The 17,881-nt window shown below is 52.1% G+C and overlaps 1 protein-coding gene across 1 annotated transcript in view; it reads left to right on the top strand.

The window, feature by feature from the left end:
* Positions 1-607: 607 nt before the first annotated feature.
* The window catches only part of LOC111159787 (anoctamin 2), a 329,770-nt gene continuing 312,496 nt past the window's right edge, over positions 608-17,881 (top strand). The window contains exons 1-2 of the mRNA XM_022522388.1: positions 608-628; positions 1,146-1,472. Of these exons, the coding sequence (XP_022378096.1) occupies positions 608-628; positions 1,146-1,472 (348 nt within the window). The remainder of the gene's footprint in view (positions 629-1,145; positions 1,473-17,881) is intronic.

Here is a 17,881-nt window from a genome sequence, read left to right as displayed (position 1 = left end):
CTGGGGGCAGGTGTGTGTGTTTGTGTATGAGTCTGTGTGAAAGAGAAAGAGACAGAGAGAGAGAAAGAGAGAGAGAGAAAGAGGCCGAGGGTTTTTGTGAGGGCCTTTTCCTCTCTTCTCTCTCCAAGTCCACGCTAAATCTGTGGGCAGAGGAGAGGGACGGGGAGGCGTGAGAGGCCACGTGGGCCCACCTGTTGGTCTGCAGACTCCCCGACTCCCCTGCCAGGTCTGAGGAAGCAGAGCTCTGCCGTGGCTGCTCGGAGGCTCTCCCCTGTGCCTGGCACTTCATCTGGTTGCCCAGGTGGCCTCTCAGGTGCCTGCAGAGGCAGATGGGTAGCAAACCATGAACAAACAGGGAAACCCCCAAAGGGAGGGAGGCAGGTCCCTTTCCTGCCCCGCCTTGGTCTTTCCCCTCCTCTTCTCTCAACCTCCCACCTCTGGGCTGGCGGAGAGCAGAAGCCGGTCCCCCTGCCACGGTCTCTGGCAGGGTCCCGACTGGTCGCTGCAGAGCAGGAGGATGTGGGGCTGCGAGGGGCACAGTGTCGAGTGAATCCCCGGGGGGTGGGGCTGCGGTGGGCCTGGTGACAACAGATTGGCCTTTGTTCCGATGGATCCAGAGAACTTGCCCGTGAGTAGTCTGGGTGTGTCAGGAAGCGTGTGTTTGCGGGCCAGCCGGCAGATCTGCAAGGAGCTGGGTATGTGCGGGTGTGTTCCAGCACATGTGGAGGGCTGTGTGTGTGTGTCCGAGTGCCCTGGGGTGCTGTGTGTGTGTGCGCACACGCACGTGTGTGGGGTACCGCGTGTATTTGCTCTGTGTGCATGTGCAGGAGCGCCGTGTGGCTCTGGTGTGCAGGGCTTTGCCGCTGCACGTTCAGACCGTGCATGCAAGTGAACGTGTGTGCGTGGTGGCCAGAGTGGGTTGGAGGGCGCGGGTGGCCAGGCTGTGGACAGGTGCGGGGGGCTGTGTGGGCTGGGTGCAGCAGAAGAACCTACGCCACTCTGTCCTTCCACTGGGGGCGTCAGGGCCTCGGGGCCTGCGGGGCTTCCTGGTCCCCCTCCCTGGGCCTAGAGCATGAAGTTAGCCCTCTCCATCACTCCCTTTTCCTCATCGGCCCTCACTGTCCCTTCCTGTTCTCTCTGGCCAGGTGATCAACAACTACCTGGACACCAATGAGCCAGTATCCTCGGAGGCCCGCCGCAGCCGCATGCACTTTCATGACAACCAGAGGAAGGTCGACTACGTGCTTGCCTACCATTACCGCAAGCGTGGGGTGCACCCTGGCCAGGGCTCCCCTGGCCAGTCACTGGCGATTGTCTCCAATGGGGAGACAGGCAAGGAGCCTCATCCTGGGGGCCACGGTGACATTGAGCTGGGGCCCCTCGATGCCCTGGAGGAGGAGAAGAAGGAGCAGCGGGAGGAGTTTGAGCATAACCTGATGGAGGCCGGACTGGAGCTCGAGAAGGACTTGGAGGTGAGGTTGGGCAGGGGGCAAAGGGCCGTGAGGTGGGATGGCCTGGAAGGATCGGCCTCCTCGTGAGTGGGTCACTGCAGGGAACATTGGCCTTGTTCTGGCAGGTGGCATTTTGTTTTTTTATCTGGTGGGCAAACCAGATTTTCTTGTTCAAAGACTTGAGGAAGAGCCTTGGTGTAGCTAGTGCCCCTGCCTGGGGGATCCTGGGTAGTGGTGGTAGGGAGCTGCCTGTCTGTTCTGTGGGTGTTGGCCTCCTTAGAGATGGGAGGCAAGACATTTCTTCCTGGTGCTCAAAGATCCCATCCTGTGTTCTTCCTCAAAGGTTTCTTTGAGGTGAAGACCCAGATTGCATGTCGAACTTTGGATCACCTTCCTCTATAGGGGATATACGTCACTAAGGAATGTGCTTGCCTGGGGATCTCTGATCATTGGAAACTGAACTTTGGACATGTTTTATCAACTTGTGAGCGATATATGTTCTGACCTCTGGTCAGTAGCAGCTTAAGGGATTTCATGAAAATCCATTTATCTACATATCCATATCTGTCCATCCATCCTTCCATCCATTCATTCATCCATCGATCCATTTCTTCATATCACGTGATCCTTTAAAGATGACCTGCCCTAACCATCCCCTCCATACTCATCTTCTACCCTTCCTACCCTCCCGCACCTGCTCCAGCCCATTGGCCTTCTCTTGGTTGTGTGTTGGTCACCCTTACCTCAGGGCCTTTGCACTGGTTGTCTCCTCTGTCTTGGGCACCCTTTCCCAGACCTGTGCCTACTCAGCCCCTCACTTCAGACCTCTGCCTAAATGTCGTCTCTTTGCAGACATCTTCCTGACCATCCTAGTTAAAGTACCCATCACTCTAATCCTTGGCTATGCTTTACTTTCCTTCATCACACTTAGCATTGCTACCTGGAACAACGAGATAGATTTTTTTTTTTTTAAAGATTATTTATTTATTTATTTGATGGATAGAGATCACAAGTAGGCAGAAGTAGGCAGAGAGGCAGGCAGAGAGAGAGGAGAGAGCAGGCTCCCTGCTGAGCAGAGAGCCTGATGCGGGGCTTGATCCCAGGACCCTGGGATCATGACCTGGGCCGAAGGCAGAGGCTTAACCCACTGAGCCACCCAGGCGCCTCTAGATTTTTTTTTTAAATCTGTGCCCCAACCAGCTTCATGAAGGCAGGGGTCTTGTTTGGTTCACTTCTGTATCCCCAGCCCCTAGGACAGAGTCTGAAGAATAATGCAGTGTAGTAAGTGCTTAGCTAGTGTTAGTTGAATAAATAAGTTACCAACCTGAATCTCACATTCCTCATCTGCAAAACAGTTCAGTGTCCTGCTGAGCTGTAGTTTCACGCAGGTCCCATCCATGGATGGGGCAATGAAAACATCTCACGCGATGTGTGCTACATAGTAGGCGCTCAATAAATGCTCATTAGGATTATTTTAAGTAGAGTCATGCTGAGGGGTGTGATGCCATTCTCACCTCTTTTGTAAGAGTCAAGTTAATACCATTCCCAAACTGGAAGGGACCCCCAGTGGACATTCATTCATTTCTCTGACCCTGAGAAATATGGCACCTGGCTTGGCTCAGACCCTCGTCCTACTGGCCTGGTCTGCTTATCCAGACCCTTAGACTAAGAGCTGCTTCTGTCATTCTTTCCACCAATGTAAGGACACTGCTCTTTGAAGACAGACTGGGGAATCCCTTGCCTCCTTGATTTTCATTTTTTGGAACCCAGAGCTCACTTGGTGCCTCGAACTCGAGTCTGGTGGGAAGGTTTCTCGAGGTAGTAGTTTGTTTTGAGGATCAAACAAGCTCTTGGCACTGTTATCATGGGAGGCTTAGTCCCACACCTGTCTCTGGGTGTCAGGGAGCTGAGGCCCTGGGCCTCGTTCAGCTGCTCAGTTGGGAAACAGCATCGTGCTCAGGAAGGTGGTCTCTGGAGTCCAGAGACAGATGCTCACATCCCAGGTCTGGCATCTACTAGCCTCACGACCTTGGGTGAATGACTTGCTCCTTGGGAGTCAAAGTTTCCATGTCTGTGTAAAGGGGAGAGCCGTACATTCTTCACTGGGTTGTTTGAAGATGAAAACAAGACAAGTGAATTAAGTACTTAGAACAGTAACAGGGCATGTCACTGCTATTATTATTATTATTATTATTATTATTTAGAGTTGCCAGATTTAGCAGATTCAAGATGCCTAGTTACATTTGCATTTCAGATCAACAGCAAATAGCCGAAGTATGTTCCATGAAACATTTGGGACCTGCTTAGATACTTAAAAAATTATTTGTTGCTGATCCGAAATTCAAATGGAATGGTGCAGGGGGTATAGCTCAGTGGTAGAGCATTTGATTGCAAATGGAACTGTCCTGGCAACTCCCCCCCACCCCACTCCCCTGCCCTCCAGTTAAAGATTTTAATTCATTTGACAGAGAGAGAGAGAGAGCACAGGCAGGGGGAGTGGCAGGCAGAGGGGGAGGAAGAAACAGGCTCCCCACTGAGCAGAGAGCCCAATGGGGCTTGATCTCAAGACCCTGAAGGCAGAGGCTTAACCCACTGAACCACCCACGCCCTCCTGTCCTGGCAACTCTTACTATTGCTACGATGTCACTGCCCAGCTTTGCTGCCCACCAGCAGGTTCCATTGTTGTTGCTCTTGGGTTTTCCCAGCTCTGGCTGAGAATTAGGAGGGCCCTGAAATAGCTCTTGCCCAGTGTTCGATGGGGGCATGGAGCGGGTCCTAGTTGGTTGTCCCTGGTCTGCAACCAGCCAAAAGTGCCTCCCTCCCAGCCTCCCTGACCCCTTTGCCCACCTTCATAGCCTACTTAACTCTTCTCCTTCAAGGGCAGGTGACTCAGCTCCTCGGAGCCCCCTTCTGTCACCAGAGCCCCCACCACTCATGCAGCCTTTGTGACCTACATTCCTGCAGTGTTATCCCCCCTCCATTTTAAAAATTAATTATTGTTAGTTTTGGGACCTCTGATGCAAAGTGCTAAGTTAATGGCACTTTTCGTTCAGGACGCGTCATCATCACTGGTCTGTGGGAGGACCTTCTTGTCACCTACACAGATACTTGCCTGGCTCTCCCCACAAGCAGTCATACCAGTGCGGTGTGTTTCTGGGGAATGTATGGTGGTGTTTTTGCTTTATGTGAGTTTTTCATTTGAAAAACAGACTTTATTGTTTAAAGCAGTTTCAGACGTATAGAAAAATTGCACATAGGGTTCCCGCAGACTCCATACCCAGTTTCCTCTGCTATCAACCTCTGTGTTAATATGGTGCTTTTGTCACAATTAATGAGCAAATATTGATACATAATCCTTCACTAAAATCTCTACTTTATTCAGATTGAGTTTTTACCTACCATCCTTCTTCTGTTCCAGGATCCCATCCCAGACCACACATGGCGTCCAGTTTCCTTGCCTCCTTAGGCTCCCCGGGCTAGGACAGTTTCTCGAAACTGGACACATTTTTAGTATAGCTAGGAGGCACTCCATTTTACAGCTCTCTCTGTTTTTGGCTTTTCCTCTTAGCCCTGTATTGTGAGACCACTCGTGTTCTGCATGTGCCTCTAACCCATCTTTCCTAATGGATGAGGGCTTTGTAGCCACTGCGGTCCTCGGTCCTCGTGTTTCTTCCCTAAGGATAATGGGCACCCACATTGCCTCCAACTGTGTGCCACCCCAACAAGATGGAGTAGGAATTGTCCCCTCCTTCCAGGCCAGCAGTCCTGGATTGTCTCCGACTCTCCCCCTGCCCAGCCCCCGCCCAACCCCCGCCCCCATGCCACCCTGCCAGTGCTAAACACTGGCTGGAGATTGGTCAGCTGGAGCCTCTGAGGGCCTGAGCAGCTCTTTGGGGGCCTTTTGGGGCCGGCACAGCTCTTCTCGCTGTCAGGATGCTCGGTCTCTGCCTTGAGCAGCAGGCTGCTGCTGGCACCTCACGGGAGCAGGGCTGTGGCTCAGCGGCACCTGGGGGGCAGCCTGGGGGACAGGTGTGGTTGGCCCCACCTGCTTGGCCCTCCCCGCACTGCTGGGTGGGCTACACTGTCTTTTAGGCTCTGGTTTCAGTTTGATTTTCAGATAAATGGAGAGGAAATGGGTTTCTATCAGAGACCCATTAAAAATTATTCATTTAGCCTTATAGATCAAAAGGACTTTGCATCCATCATATCCTAACTGACTGAATATCACAGGAGTCGTTTCGGACCCCGGTTGCTATCTGAGTGTGCCTGATGCAGGACAGCGATGGGCGCGTACCTTCCCTTTGGTGTTTCACTGTTTTGTTCAGTGGGTGTAGTTCTGTGTATTGACTTGTCCGTGATCATATTTTAAAGGCTGTTTAGTATTTATCAGATGACTACCTGACGGTTCGCATGTCTGTGTTCTTACGTGTAGCCATTTGATTAGAATTTCATGTAAAGGCATCATTGGAAGTGCCCATGGGAGGCAGAGACATGGGCCCCTCACTGTCACTTGGTACATGAGGGCGACCTGTCTGGAGAAGGGCATTGCGGCCGAGTGGCCGGCGAATGTGAGCCTCTGAGGGGCTCGCCCACCTCAGGCCTCCAGGTGGGGTTGTGGAGGGGTGGGCTGAGCAAGGCCTTCTGTGACATGCCTCCTCCCACCTGCTCCCAAGCGCCCTGCCCTGACCCAGACAGCTGGCGGGACAGAGGCACAGACTCAGATGAACGAGGGCCACCAGGGGGATCCCAGAGCCAGGTGCAGTGCAGTGCACGTGCTGGCCCTGGGGGCGTGTGTGGACTTGGGGTGTAAAGGTCTTCTCCCGTCCTGTAGGCCCTGAAATTCCGGCAGACATGGCCCACAGCTTCATCTGTGTGGGCAGCTGGACCTTCCAAACTGGGAATGGAGGAGAGGGCACTGACGGGGAGGCCAAGGGCCCCCTTGCTCCAGACTAGCTCTCTTGGGCTTAGGGCACCAGAGGACCGAGAGCAGAAGGTGCCTTTTTTCAGCATTATCTGGCATCTCCGGCGTGTCCAGGGCAGCTTTGGGCAGAGGCAGGTGTGGAAGACAACAGGGGCCCACAGCTTTATTCAGGGGCAGAGCTCTTCTCTCTGACTTGGTATCAGGTGGGAGCTCAGGACTCACTAGATCCCTTCCCTCTCTGCAGGGAGGAGAGTGCCCCCCACTCCCTGACCCCCATAAGTGTCAGGATGGCTCTGACACCTGACCTTTCACCCTCTAGCCCTGGATGTCTGGTGTCTCAACCCAAATTACTGTTCTGAGCCAGAGAAGTAGGCTAGGGGACATTGAGGTCTAGGACATCATGATCTCCCACGGGGGCTCATTTGGGGGAAAAAAATGTGGGCCAAGAAAATCAGAATGTCTTTGCACTTTCTTAAAAACAGAGGCCACTCTTTCTTGACCTTTGTCATCACTTCCTGTTCCCACTTCTTTTTCAGAAAGGTTTTTATACATCTGATTAAGCAGTTGATAGGACCCTGTGTCCTCCTTGGCATGTGCACGGAGCTGGGGGGACTTTGGGCAATGCTCTCTGTCATTAACTCATGGTTATTGGGGAGGAAACCAACTTCCTGAGTGCCTTCTGTGTGGACCTGTGCTCCCTCCGATAGTCTTCGTGAATCCCCTGCCGGGTGGCTGTTCTCCCCATCTCCTCAAGGAGGGGAGAGAGGCTAGCATTTCCAACATGGGGACATCTACGGAGTGATGGACCCAGCTGGGATTTGAACTCTTTCTGGGGTTGTTGTCATACCAGGGATGACTGCCAAGCCCCTGATAGTGCTCTCCTATCCCTCCTTGCCCAGAATTCTTAGGAGAGGCTCCAGCAAACGCAGGGAAAATGCAAATGTGGATCCCAGGATGGCCCAGTCCATGCCGTGTCTTGCTGTGGGCCACGGTGCTCTCATGAGTGTGGGGAGCACATGCACTATGGCGACTTGACTTTTGCTAATGACTGAGGAAAATGTGCTGATTTCCCCCTGGCTTTGACTTTGTTCCTGTCCCGCGTGCCCCACCCTGAAGCTGCATGCGGGAGCCTTTGGCTTCTCACCTGCCTTTCTTTCCTGCCCCCAAGGGACCTTCAGGGGACACAACAAAGACAGCCCCAGCAACCCCTGCCCCTGGGACTGCACAGCTGAGTAGAGCAGAGCCTCTGCAGGGCTGGCTGGATCTTATCTCCCAGGGGAGGCCTCCGTAGCACAGCCTGGTGGAGGGGGGCTGCCAGGAGAAGGGAGGAAGTCACGTGCCCCCTAACAGGGTACCTAGTTCCTTTTCCAAGGAATTTAAACAATTAATACTCAGTATCCTCACTTGATGCTAATGGCATTCCCGCTGAGGTGGTTAGAGCAGCTCTTGTCCTCTTGTCATAGGAAACCGAAAACGACTTGCCAAGCCGGTGAGGAGCCTGGCCGGGCCTTGCAACTTCTCCCCCTGTTCTCTTAAAACGACTTTCCAGGGGTGGCGTTTTGTCTACACAGCCCGCCACCCGGAGATGAGCAGTGTCCGGGGTGTGAAAGAGGTTGGGTGGAAGGCAGGTGGAGTTTGCTGATGCTGGGGTGTGGCTCCCTCTCAGTTCCTTCACGCCTGGGGTCGGTCCTTATGGTCCAGGGCTTCCAGAGCTCACTAGGATTCCTCAGAAGGGGCTGGGAGGAGTGTCCACATTCTGACTTGCCAGTCCCATGCTACAGAATAGAGGGCAAGGATCTGTGCCTGGCCTGGCTGAGGGCCCCCTGCCTGGGCCCTATGGGAGCTGGCGGTGTGTCCTGCTGGTTTTCTGTTACCAGGTACAACCGGTGAGGTATGAGAAAATGTGACCATGGGAGATTAGAGCCGGGAGGACTCTGGATCATTCCTTTCAGTTCCATCAGAGCAGGGCCTAAGGTTGCGAGGATGTGGCTTGTATGATCTCATGTTGCTAGATAATGCCTTAAATAAATGAAATCTTGGAGATGGAGAGTGTGTGCCGCAAACAAGTCAGGAGGGCGAGCTTCTATCTGTTCGGTTTATCATCCCGATAGCTGAGTTCCAAACTTCCGGCTTGGCTGAGGTCTGACAGGCGCTCCTGGTCCAACCGTGCCGGGATCGGTGGCTAGGGTCCGTTCTCGCTGGCTCTTAAATATTTTGAGTATCACTTGTGCTTTCCGGGGGGGGTTGGCATCACTCTCGGCATTTGGTGAAGAGAGGGTCAGGGGACAGTTGGTTTTTGTGCTGCTAGTCCTTCCCCTTCAGGGCAGCGCTAGACGTTTTGGGCTCAGAGAAAGACACGGAGAAGGAAGGCCCTTCTCCGTTCGTGAACTGGTAAGTTTAAGGTCTTTGTGGGCCGGAGGTGGCTTGGGCAGTGACTTGAGCTGTAGACACTCAAGGGAACAGCTCTGGGGGAGACCTGCCAGGCTCTGCCTCTGCCACCTTCTCCTGCCTCTCATTTAGCAGATCTTTTTTTTTTTTTTTTTATTAAGATTTTATTTATTTGTTTAAGGGAGAGAATGAATAAATCAGAAGGAGGAGGGGCAGGGATGGAGGGAGAGGGAGAAGCAGATTCTCCACTGAGCAGGCAGCCTGATGTTTGACTCAGTCGCAGGACTCCTGGATCATGACCTGAGTCATGAAGGCAGATGCTTAACCAACTGAGCCACCCAGGTGCCCTCATTCAGCAGATCTCGACTGAGGTTTGCAGGTGCCACGTCCCGGGAGCTGATGACATGTATGACTACGGTGTGGTCCCTGCCTTTAAGGACCTCGTAGTCTGTTAGGGGACGCTGACCTGACTGCAGAGAGTCACCTAAAGTCGATCTAAAAGTGCAGTAAGAGAGGGTGCTGGGAGAGTGACAGACTGGGCGGCTCCCAGTCCTGCATCTGCGTGGAAGCTAGATCACCGTCTCTCTGCCTGCCACGGGTGCAGGGTCCTGGCAGGCGTGAGCAGGCTGAGTCTCCTACTCTGATCAGGTCTCTGGGCCGGATTCAGTCTGCACACTGAGCCACTGGGGAATGCTCGGCAGGGTAGAAGGTGTCGCTCAAGCGGGTGTTGTATGTGGCAGGGTCTTGGAGCCTTCGAGGTCTGGAGACACCAGGAGTCATATCTGGTGCTTGGTAGGTGGCGAAGATGGTTCTGGGGCTGCTTCAGCCCAAAGCGTCTCCTCACTGGAGACAGGGTCTCCCTGTCACCTCAGGTCATCTCATCCGGGTGCCTCCTCCATACCTCATATCTGATGACCCTGGGGCTGTGAGGCAGCATCAGGAGCTCCTTAAACCTTGGGGGTTCTGTGAAGAGAATTCAGAGGCAGAGTGCATAAACATGGATGGTAGAAAATTGTGCTTTATTTTTACCAACATTTAACTAGAACTTAGTGGTTATTTCAACTAAGGATATGGGCACAACCTAGATACTATGAGTTCCTGTGAGTTTGTCGCCAATAGGAAGCACACGCAGATTCTTATCAGGTGGCACAAATCTCCAAAAGCACGGATGCTCGTCATTACTTTGAAATTGTGACAGTTTTCAGATACACTGCCAGGTCTTGCTATTTAATGTGTTTGACAGAGAAGCAAGTGTATGAGTAGATCGTGAATTTACATTTAAATGTTTTAGTAACTGTATTTCTGTATACTTACTCCTTCCTTATTCTGTTAATTATTTTACATATCTAAAAATATTCTGAGAAGGGGTCTATACATTTTAGCTGACTGTCGTAGGGCTCCAAGGCCCCCAAAAGATGATGACTCCCTGCACATAACCCCTCAGGCAGTGAGGGGTGGTCCCGCCTGGCTGCTGGGGGAAAGGAGATCCCATGCGGACAGCTACTGGTTACTCTGGAGTCTGACTGGCTGAGAGAAGGTTCCTGAGGAGTGCTTGAGGCAGGGTCCTAATTTGATGGGCATGTCAGCTGAGCCACTTGTGACATCAGCTGCGGCCCCTGCTCCTTGGGGCCCGTGTGGCTAATTGCATTTGGAAGCGTGTGCTTCAGTCTGTGATATACTCGAACCAAAGAAGGACACTGAGAGGGAAAAGGGTTGGGCTGAACACCAGGTGACCTGGGTTCTAGATCCCCTTGTGCCACCCGCTGGCTTCTTTCTGGACCTTGACTTCCGTGTCTGGAAAAGGAGAAGCTTGGGCATCATCAGGGATTCTCAAACTGTGTACTCGAGAGTCCTAGCTTCTCGTGACTTAAACCGATGTTGTCTGTGCTAAAAGAAAACTTGATACCGTTCTCTCATTTAGCAGGAAAATTGCAGTGATGACAATAATTTCCTCAATTTTAAATTGTTCTTAGGAGCACCTGGATGGCTCAGTTGGTTAAGTGTCTGACTGTTGGTTTTGGCTCTGGTCATGATCTCAGGATCGTGTGGTCGAGCCCCATGTCAGGCTCTGTGCTGGCTGTAGAGCCTGCTGAAGATTCTCTCTCTCTCTCTTCCTCTACCCCTTCTTCCTTTGCCCCCTCCCCCCAATTTGTTTTTTTCCTTAAACCTTTGGAGGCTGGTCTTCCAGGAAGCACTCGATGAGGGCAAGGGAAGCTCATGAGAAGTACAAGAACACGAATGGGAAAACTTAGAATTGGCCAGTCATGTTTAGTTGTGCAACTTACTTTTGGCTGTGGTTTTTTGTTTCCTATCCTGTGAGTTCTTCCACTTAAATTTGTCTTTGTGTGAATGTTGGGATCAAGCATGTTGGTATTCGACGGACTTCTGTAAAGGATTCTGCAAAGAGCACGATGAGCTACACGTGTTCTGACAGCCCGAGTGGGCTCCAGACCCCTGCCGGCTTGGCATTGTGAACATCTGGCACCTGGGGATGCCTTCTGCTAAGAAGGCTGACCTTCGTTCTGGATGAGTAGAGGCTGAGTGGGTGGGTGAGTCTGAGTGGGGTGATGGCTCTTCTCCAGGGGAGATAGTGCTTCTGTTTCCTTCAGGCCACAAACAGAAGTGATAGAGCCCTGACGTGTTCCCAGCCTTCCCTGTTCCGTGCGCCATGTCTGTGAGGAGGACAAACGACAGTACTTTTGAAGCAAAAGGAAGAAGAGCAGTCACGGTTGTTAGCCATATTACCATCTTCTGAAGTGGACAGGGCACTGCGGAGACCCCACCTGCCCATGTCCCTCCATCCCTCTTGACGTGGAGCTCAGCTTCACAAGGCAAGAGTGTTGTGAATCGCCCAGCAGGACTCATGGAGATTGCTGTCTACCGTGGGACGGCTTCCAGGAAGCCCTGGGTGGATTCCGGTGGCTTCTAGAATGTGTTCACCATCCGTTGAGCCTCACTGGTTTGGGGGTCTCATCTGCTGCATACTAGCCCCCCATGGATAGCAGCCAGACTCTGGGTCCAGTTCCCCTGTCCAGGGGGCTGGGTGACCCCTGGCATTCTTATAACCCTCTCATTGAGTTTCTGCTCAACAATCCGGCCATCACTGTTAGGCGTTGAAGGGTGGAGTGTGTCTGGCTGGGAACGTTGTAGCTCAAGCTGTGTTTCCCCCTACTCTCTGAGCTCGTCCAGCCCAGGGAATTTACACTTAGCTCATCCACAGGCCCTTGGATTGTCGAGGTTTCCCAGGCCGCAGAGAGGGCCTGTGGCGTCTTAGCACCTTTTTTAGGAACAGGAATTCATAAGGAGTGGAATTTGATGGGTAGGCTGTTCTGTTGTGTTTCGTCAAGTGCAGAGGCAGGAACCCCAAAGGCTTTGGAGCTGAAGCCCCGGGGCCCTAAGAGTTTGCGTGAGTTTGCTGCTGGCTCCCTGCACACACCACCCAGCCTTGGTTACAGCGTCTTGTGTGTTGCTGTGTACTGTTCTCACCACGCACCATGGGGCTGGAAGGGGATGCGTTCAGACCAGCTCACGCCATGGTCTGTGATCAGGGCCCAGGAGTCCCAGCTCGGATAGTGGAGCATTTTAGAAAACCAGTGGCTATCAGTAACTTCCTGCTGGTCCCCTGGACTTGCCCAGCCGCGGAATGTAGTGGGAAGAGCTTTGTGTGTGGAGGGCAACAAGCAGGATTCACTGAGATGTGCTTTTTGTGCAAGTCTGTCAGGCATGCTGGGTCGGTTTTCTTTTCTGAGACCTGTAGCCAGCACCTTCCACCGGGGAAAATATTTCATAAATGTTAGAAAATGAAGTGTCCTTGTTTTCACAGTTCCTTATAGGAGTGGTGTGGGGTTTCCTCGACCACACGACCCTGAGATCATGATCTGAGCCAAAACCAAGAGCTCTCCCACCTGTCCATGCTTTGTCTTAATTTTCCATTTTTTTAACCTCCCTGTGAGCTGAGTTGAATTTCCTCCCCATGTTCTGAGTGAATGAAAATGCCCACTGTGTGGATTAGGCACCCCCAAAGGGAGGCAGACATTCAGGGAGTTTACTGTCCAGCTGGGAGACAAGATAGACACATGAGGGCACGTGTGCTGACTGCTTCTTTTCTGGGTCAGAAAGTCTCACAATTTCAGTTTTCTGAAGACCATGATGGTGATTTTGATTACCACGGCTTACCCATTGTAGGATTTTCAGGATTGCCATTTACTATCTGTGCTGTTACTTGTCGAATATTTTTGCTAAGTTGGCTCGCTTTTTAAGTTTTTATTTATCTTAAAAGGAAACATTACATTGTTATACATGGAGAACTAATACCACTGACCAACAGGTAGACAATAGTGCAAAAATGAACCACACCAGAAACATAATAACCTTATTAATTCCGGCTGGACACAGCTGGCTGCGGAAAATCTTAGGCTGGGGGGCCTGCTCAGTCTTCCTTGAGAAAGTAGGCTTGGCTAGTGTCAGAGAGGTTAAAGGTATATTGGCTCTAATTGAAACTCTATCTTTGCAGGATAATTGGAAAGGGGCTAACTTTCTCACTATTCAAAAATGCTATTTAAAAAAAAATTTATTTATTTGAGAGAGAGAGAGAGAGAGAGAGCGCGCTCTCATGCTTCTGCACATGTGACTGGGGGGAGGGGCAAAGGGAAAGAATTTCCAAGCAGACTCCCTGCTGAGCACAAAGCCTGAGGCTCTATCCCATGACCCTCAGATCCTGACCTGAGCTGAAACCAAGAGTCCTACGCTTAGCTGGCTGAGGCTCCTGGGCGCCCCTAATCATGCTATTTGGTACTCTGTTGTATCTACTATTTGATGCTCCTTGTTCCTTACTTGGGGAACATCACAAAAGTAGTTAGGACACCCTCTGAGCGTCACTGGTCCCTGGATAGACTGAAGACTTGGAGAACAGGGATTGTGTTTTCTGCTTTATTTCTTTGTACAGTGGTGTCTGGCACATAGTTAACACTCAACAGTGTTTGTTGACTTGTTTCAGACGTGTAGCAGAGACAGTATGCTGTAGCGTGGAGGGGAGGGAGAGATCCGTAAGAGTCAGGCTTGGCAGGGGAGGCTTTCCAGAGATGGCCCGTCTCACAGCCACCTGGAGCCTGTCCCTTCGCTGCTCCTTGTGAGCCCTCTCCTGTTCTTCCTTCTCCTTCTTGGTTCCTTCACCTCCTTCTCCAACCAGAGCAGCAACCCACTTCCCCCTCAGAGCCACCCACCCTGAGGAGAAGGCTGAGGGGAGCCAAGACCAGGGTGAGGGGTGGGAGGAATAGGGTCTGGGGGGAGAGTGAGGAAGGGGAGAGGTTGGGGGAGGGAGAGCTGGGCGGTCAGGAGACCTGTGGGCTAGGCCTGAGCCCTTACAGGCTGCCCGCATGTCCAGCAGTAAGGGGAGTCCGGTGCCTTCACCAGGGCAGAGGTGGAGCCCTGGGGGTTGTCAGCTATCCTTTTGTGTCATTCCAGCCTCCTTCCTCTCTAGCTGCTTCCCTTTCTTCTTGCTGATAGCAGCCTCTAGCTCTGCACTGGTGGGCAAATCCCACAGCCCCGAAGACCCCTGTGGTGAAGCACTTAGTGGTGGTTGTGTTTATACAAGGCTAGTCTCTGGCATGTGATTACGTAGTCCTTCAGAAAAAGATGCAGACAATATTTGCTGTGGACACCGTATCAGGAGCTGCCCTTATGACCCATGGCTGTGCCCCGAAGGGCCTCTGGCATTGGGACCTTACTTTCCTCTAGTCCCTAGTAGTCCCGGTGTTGCAGTGGGGGCGGGGCTTCCTTGTTCTCTCCCTCCTGCCATGGGATTCTGGCCCCTTCCCTCCCTGAGTGGCTATGTTACCGCGGCTTTCCAAGTTACTAGTAATGACCACAATTACTTCTACTGTGCTCAGCGCATCAGGTAACTCATTAAATCCTGATAACAAGCCTCTGAAGTATTTATTCCTACTACGGCTCTTTTGCGGGTAAGAACAGTGGGGTTACCTAACTTGGTCAGGGTCAATCAGCTGGTGTCAGGAAGGGATTCAGACAGACCCTGAGCCTGAGCTCTCGGGCCCTCTGGTGTCCCACCTCTCCAGAGATAATGCTTCTGCCATCTGAGCCTGGTGTGGGGAAGGGATGGCCTTATTATCACCGTTAATGTCACCTTATTCTCAGCAGTTAAAGCAGGTTCAGGAAAGGAAAGGGCAGGCTCTGAACCTGACAGTATTGTCTGCTTACCTCTTGGTTCCCTGCGGTGCACACCTGTCTTCTCTCCTATATGCGTGGGAGGCCACGGGCTGGGGAACAGTTGCACCCTGCAGATAACTTTTCATTACAAGGTTTGTAATTTGTGTTTGTGGTGAGAGTCAGTCCACTCAGGATGGGTCCCGAGATGGTTTGATGGGTGTGGAGCCAGCAGGCAGGGACAAGAGGCAGCAGGGTTGCCCAGGAGGGTGGGAGGGGTGGCCTAGGGGGACACGGCAAGAACTGGAGAGCGCATGGGTCTGGAGCTTCTTGGGACCCCAGTAGGGAGGGCGGTGAGCCAGGGTGGAAGGTCAGTTTCCCCGGGGATCGGGGATCGGGGCTGGGATGATCTCCAGGTGTGTATCCTGCCCTTTCCTGCCTTCAGGCAGCAGAGCTGGTGTAGGGGACCAGGAGTGTTGGTCTTAAGCGTCTCAGCCTTCCTGCTGCGTGGCTTCTCCCTGTCCGGTTTTCCCATCACGCCACATCCTCTGCATGGACTCTCAGGTCTTTCCTTCAGACCCTTCATCTCACCTTGCTTTGTACCAGCTGCACTTTAATGGGGATCAAAGCTTCAGGCTTTTGGACACCAGCAGGTGGAGCAGGGCTCTGGAAATCACAGCGTACTGGCTCTTTTTTTTCCAAGCACCATGGCCCCCACAGCCCTCCCTCCTCCTTTCCCAGCTGTCATAAGCCGCTTACCTTAGAGCCTGATGCCGCAACGCCAGGCCACATTCGGGTTGGAATGCCCTTAAGTGCAGAGGCCTCTCTGCTGATTTGGGATGAAGGAGGAGGCCGTGGTCAGTACATCTGGGAGTGAGAGGGGTCAGTGTTTAAGGAGGGAAACAGAAGGCAGGCAGTTTTTCAGGGTCTTGCAGGATGACCCCTGTAAATGTGCAGGGTTGTTCCACGTGGGGCTTCTTGGGAGGGGGAGGGGTTAATCTGCTCACGGCTTCCTACATTCTGGGTCATTCCCTCCTGCTGTTAGGATGCTCAGGAAATGGAAGCTAATTCAGTCATTAATCTTAGCCTAAGCCCAGCTGAATCCGACAGACATGCTGGGCTCTTCCTCCCTCAGACGCAGAGGGGTAATACCCTCCAGGACCGAAGGGCTGTGGCTTCTCCACACTGCCCCTCACCTTCACTGGTTTGGGTAACTGGCAGCTGCCCAGGTCTTGTTTGCCTGTGTACGAAGGCATACATCCTGACTGTCCTGCTGGGATGACTGGAGCCAAGGGGAACAGGGCCGGAAGGTTTCCTGAAGGAGGAAGTTCTGATGTAAGCAAAGTCGGAACGCGAGACTGAGTCTGAGTCCCGGCTCAGCCGCAGAGTGATGTCTCTCTAACCTTGGGCAAGTCATGCGATGTCTCCTGTCCCTTCAGTGTTCTCGGTGGATCTCTTTGAATTGTTTTGAGGAAATACTTGACACGTGGTGGACACTAAGTATTGGTCAAGGACACAAGTGCTTCAGTTTTGGTTGCTGTTCTAGCTCCTTGGTCTCAGATCCAGAGATCCCTAAAGCGCTTTTGTCTTTTTCTGGCCCCTAGGCTGTCCTGTCTATAAATGAGACGCAGTCTCCCGTCCAAGTGGTGCCCTGGCTTCAGGGACCAGCGGTAGACCACGACCCAGCCTGTCGTCCACATGCCCTGCGAGCCCCTCTTTAGAAGGCTTTCTTTCCCCCCTTCTTCTTTCTGAGGTCTCTGGAGCTCTTTCAAATACCTTACCAGAAGGCTGACTGGTCACTCACCTGGAATCAGAGAGACCTTTGCCTCCCTGGGCCTGTGACTAGGTCTGCAATCTTTTTGCCCTGGTTTGAGCTGTCATTTGTCTCACCTGTTACACTGAATACCGAATTTTAAAATCCTCGTCAGGCTTGAAGGGTTTTCATGTCACTTGTTAAAGTAAGTGCTTTTTCTTTTTTTTTTTTTAAATTTTTAATAATTTTTTTATTTTTTATAAACATATAATGTATTATTAGCCCCAGGGGTACAGGCCTGTGAATCGTTAGGTTTACACACTTCACAGCACTCACCATAGCACATACCCTCCCCAGTGTCCATAACCCCATCACCCTGTCCCTACCCCCCTCCCAAAGTAAGTCCTTTTTCAAAGTGAACAATCAGTGTCGTTGATCTACTTTCTAAACCTCCACTTTCACAGGGCACTCCCGTACCTCTCTCACCATGCTTCAGTGGGAAATGCTCTACCCCATACAGTTCTAAGCACATTCTGGCCCAGGAACCTACAGAAGGAAGAGAGAACATAAATGGGCTCTCTCGCTTGCTTGTGTGGTATTGGAAAACTCAAGAGGGAAGTTCTACTTGGGGTCTAACCTAACTCCCTCCGGGGCAACCGTCTGTTGGTGAAGGAGCAGATCAGATGGCATGCACTTGATTGGCCCCGCTGGGTTTCACCTACCTGGGGATTTGTCTCCAGAGCCTCATTTTGAGGCTCCCATGTTCCAGGCAATGGAGCCAGTGGGAGGATTGGAAAATATCTTCTTTATGGGGCCGAGGAGAAGGGAGTCTGGCCATCTGCAGATTGGGCCTCTTTTCCTAACTTTGTGTCAGACTCAGGCCAGTTGTAGGACTTTTCCCAGATCTTACATTTCAGTGTTTGGGGCTGGTTTGGGTTCCTCCATGTCTGTCTCCTGGGCATCGATAAATAGGCCTGCTTGCCGTCTTCTGCAGAGTCCCATTTTCCTTGGCCATCTTGTCCTGCAGGTTTCCTTTTCTGTGTCCTTCAGACAACTGCCCAGAGACTTCTCTGTCACTTTAGATAATACATCCCTATGCTTTGTAGTGACAAGGTTCTTTCTAGAGTCTGACTTGAACCTCTCTTGCTGCCATCTCAGTCCCTTGGTCCACCCGGTCCTGGCCTCTAGAGAGGCCAAGAACAGCTG

Source organism: Enhydra lutris, unplaced genomic scaffold, assembly GCF_002288905.1.
Source record: "Enhydra lutris kenyoni isolate GAN:26980312 unplaced genomic scaffold, ASM228890v2 scaffoldscaffold69, whole genome shotgun sequence".
Classification (NCBI taxonomy): Eukaryota; Metazoa; Chordata; class Mammalia; order Carnivora; family Mustelidae; genus Enhydra; species Enhydra lutris.
Note: the sequence above shows the minus strand (reverse complement) of the source record. Positions and strands in the feature narration are given on the sequence as shown.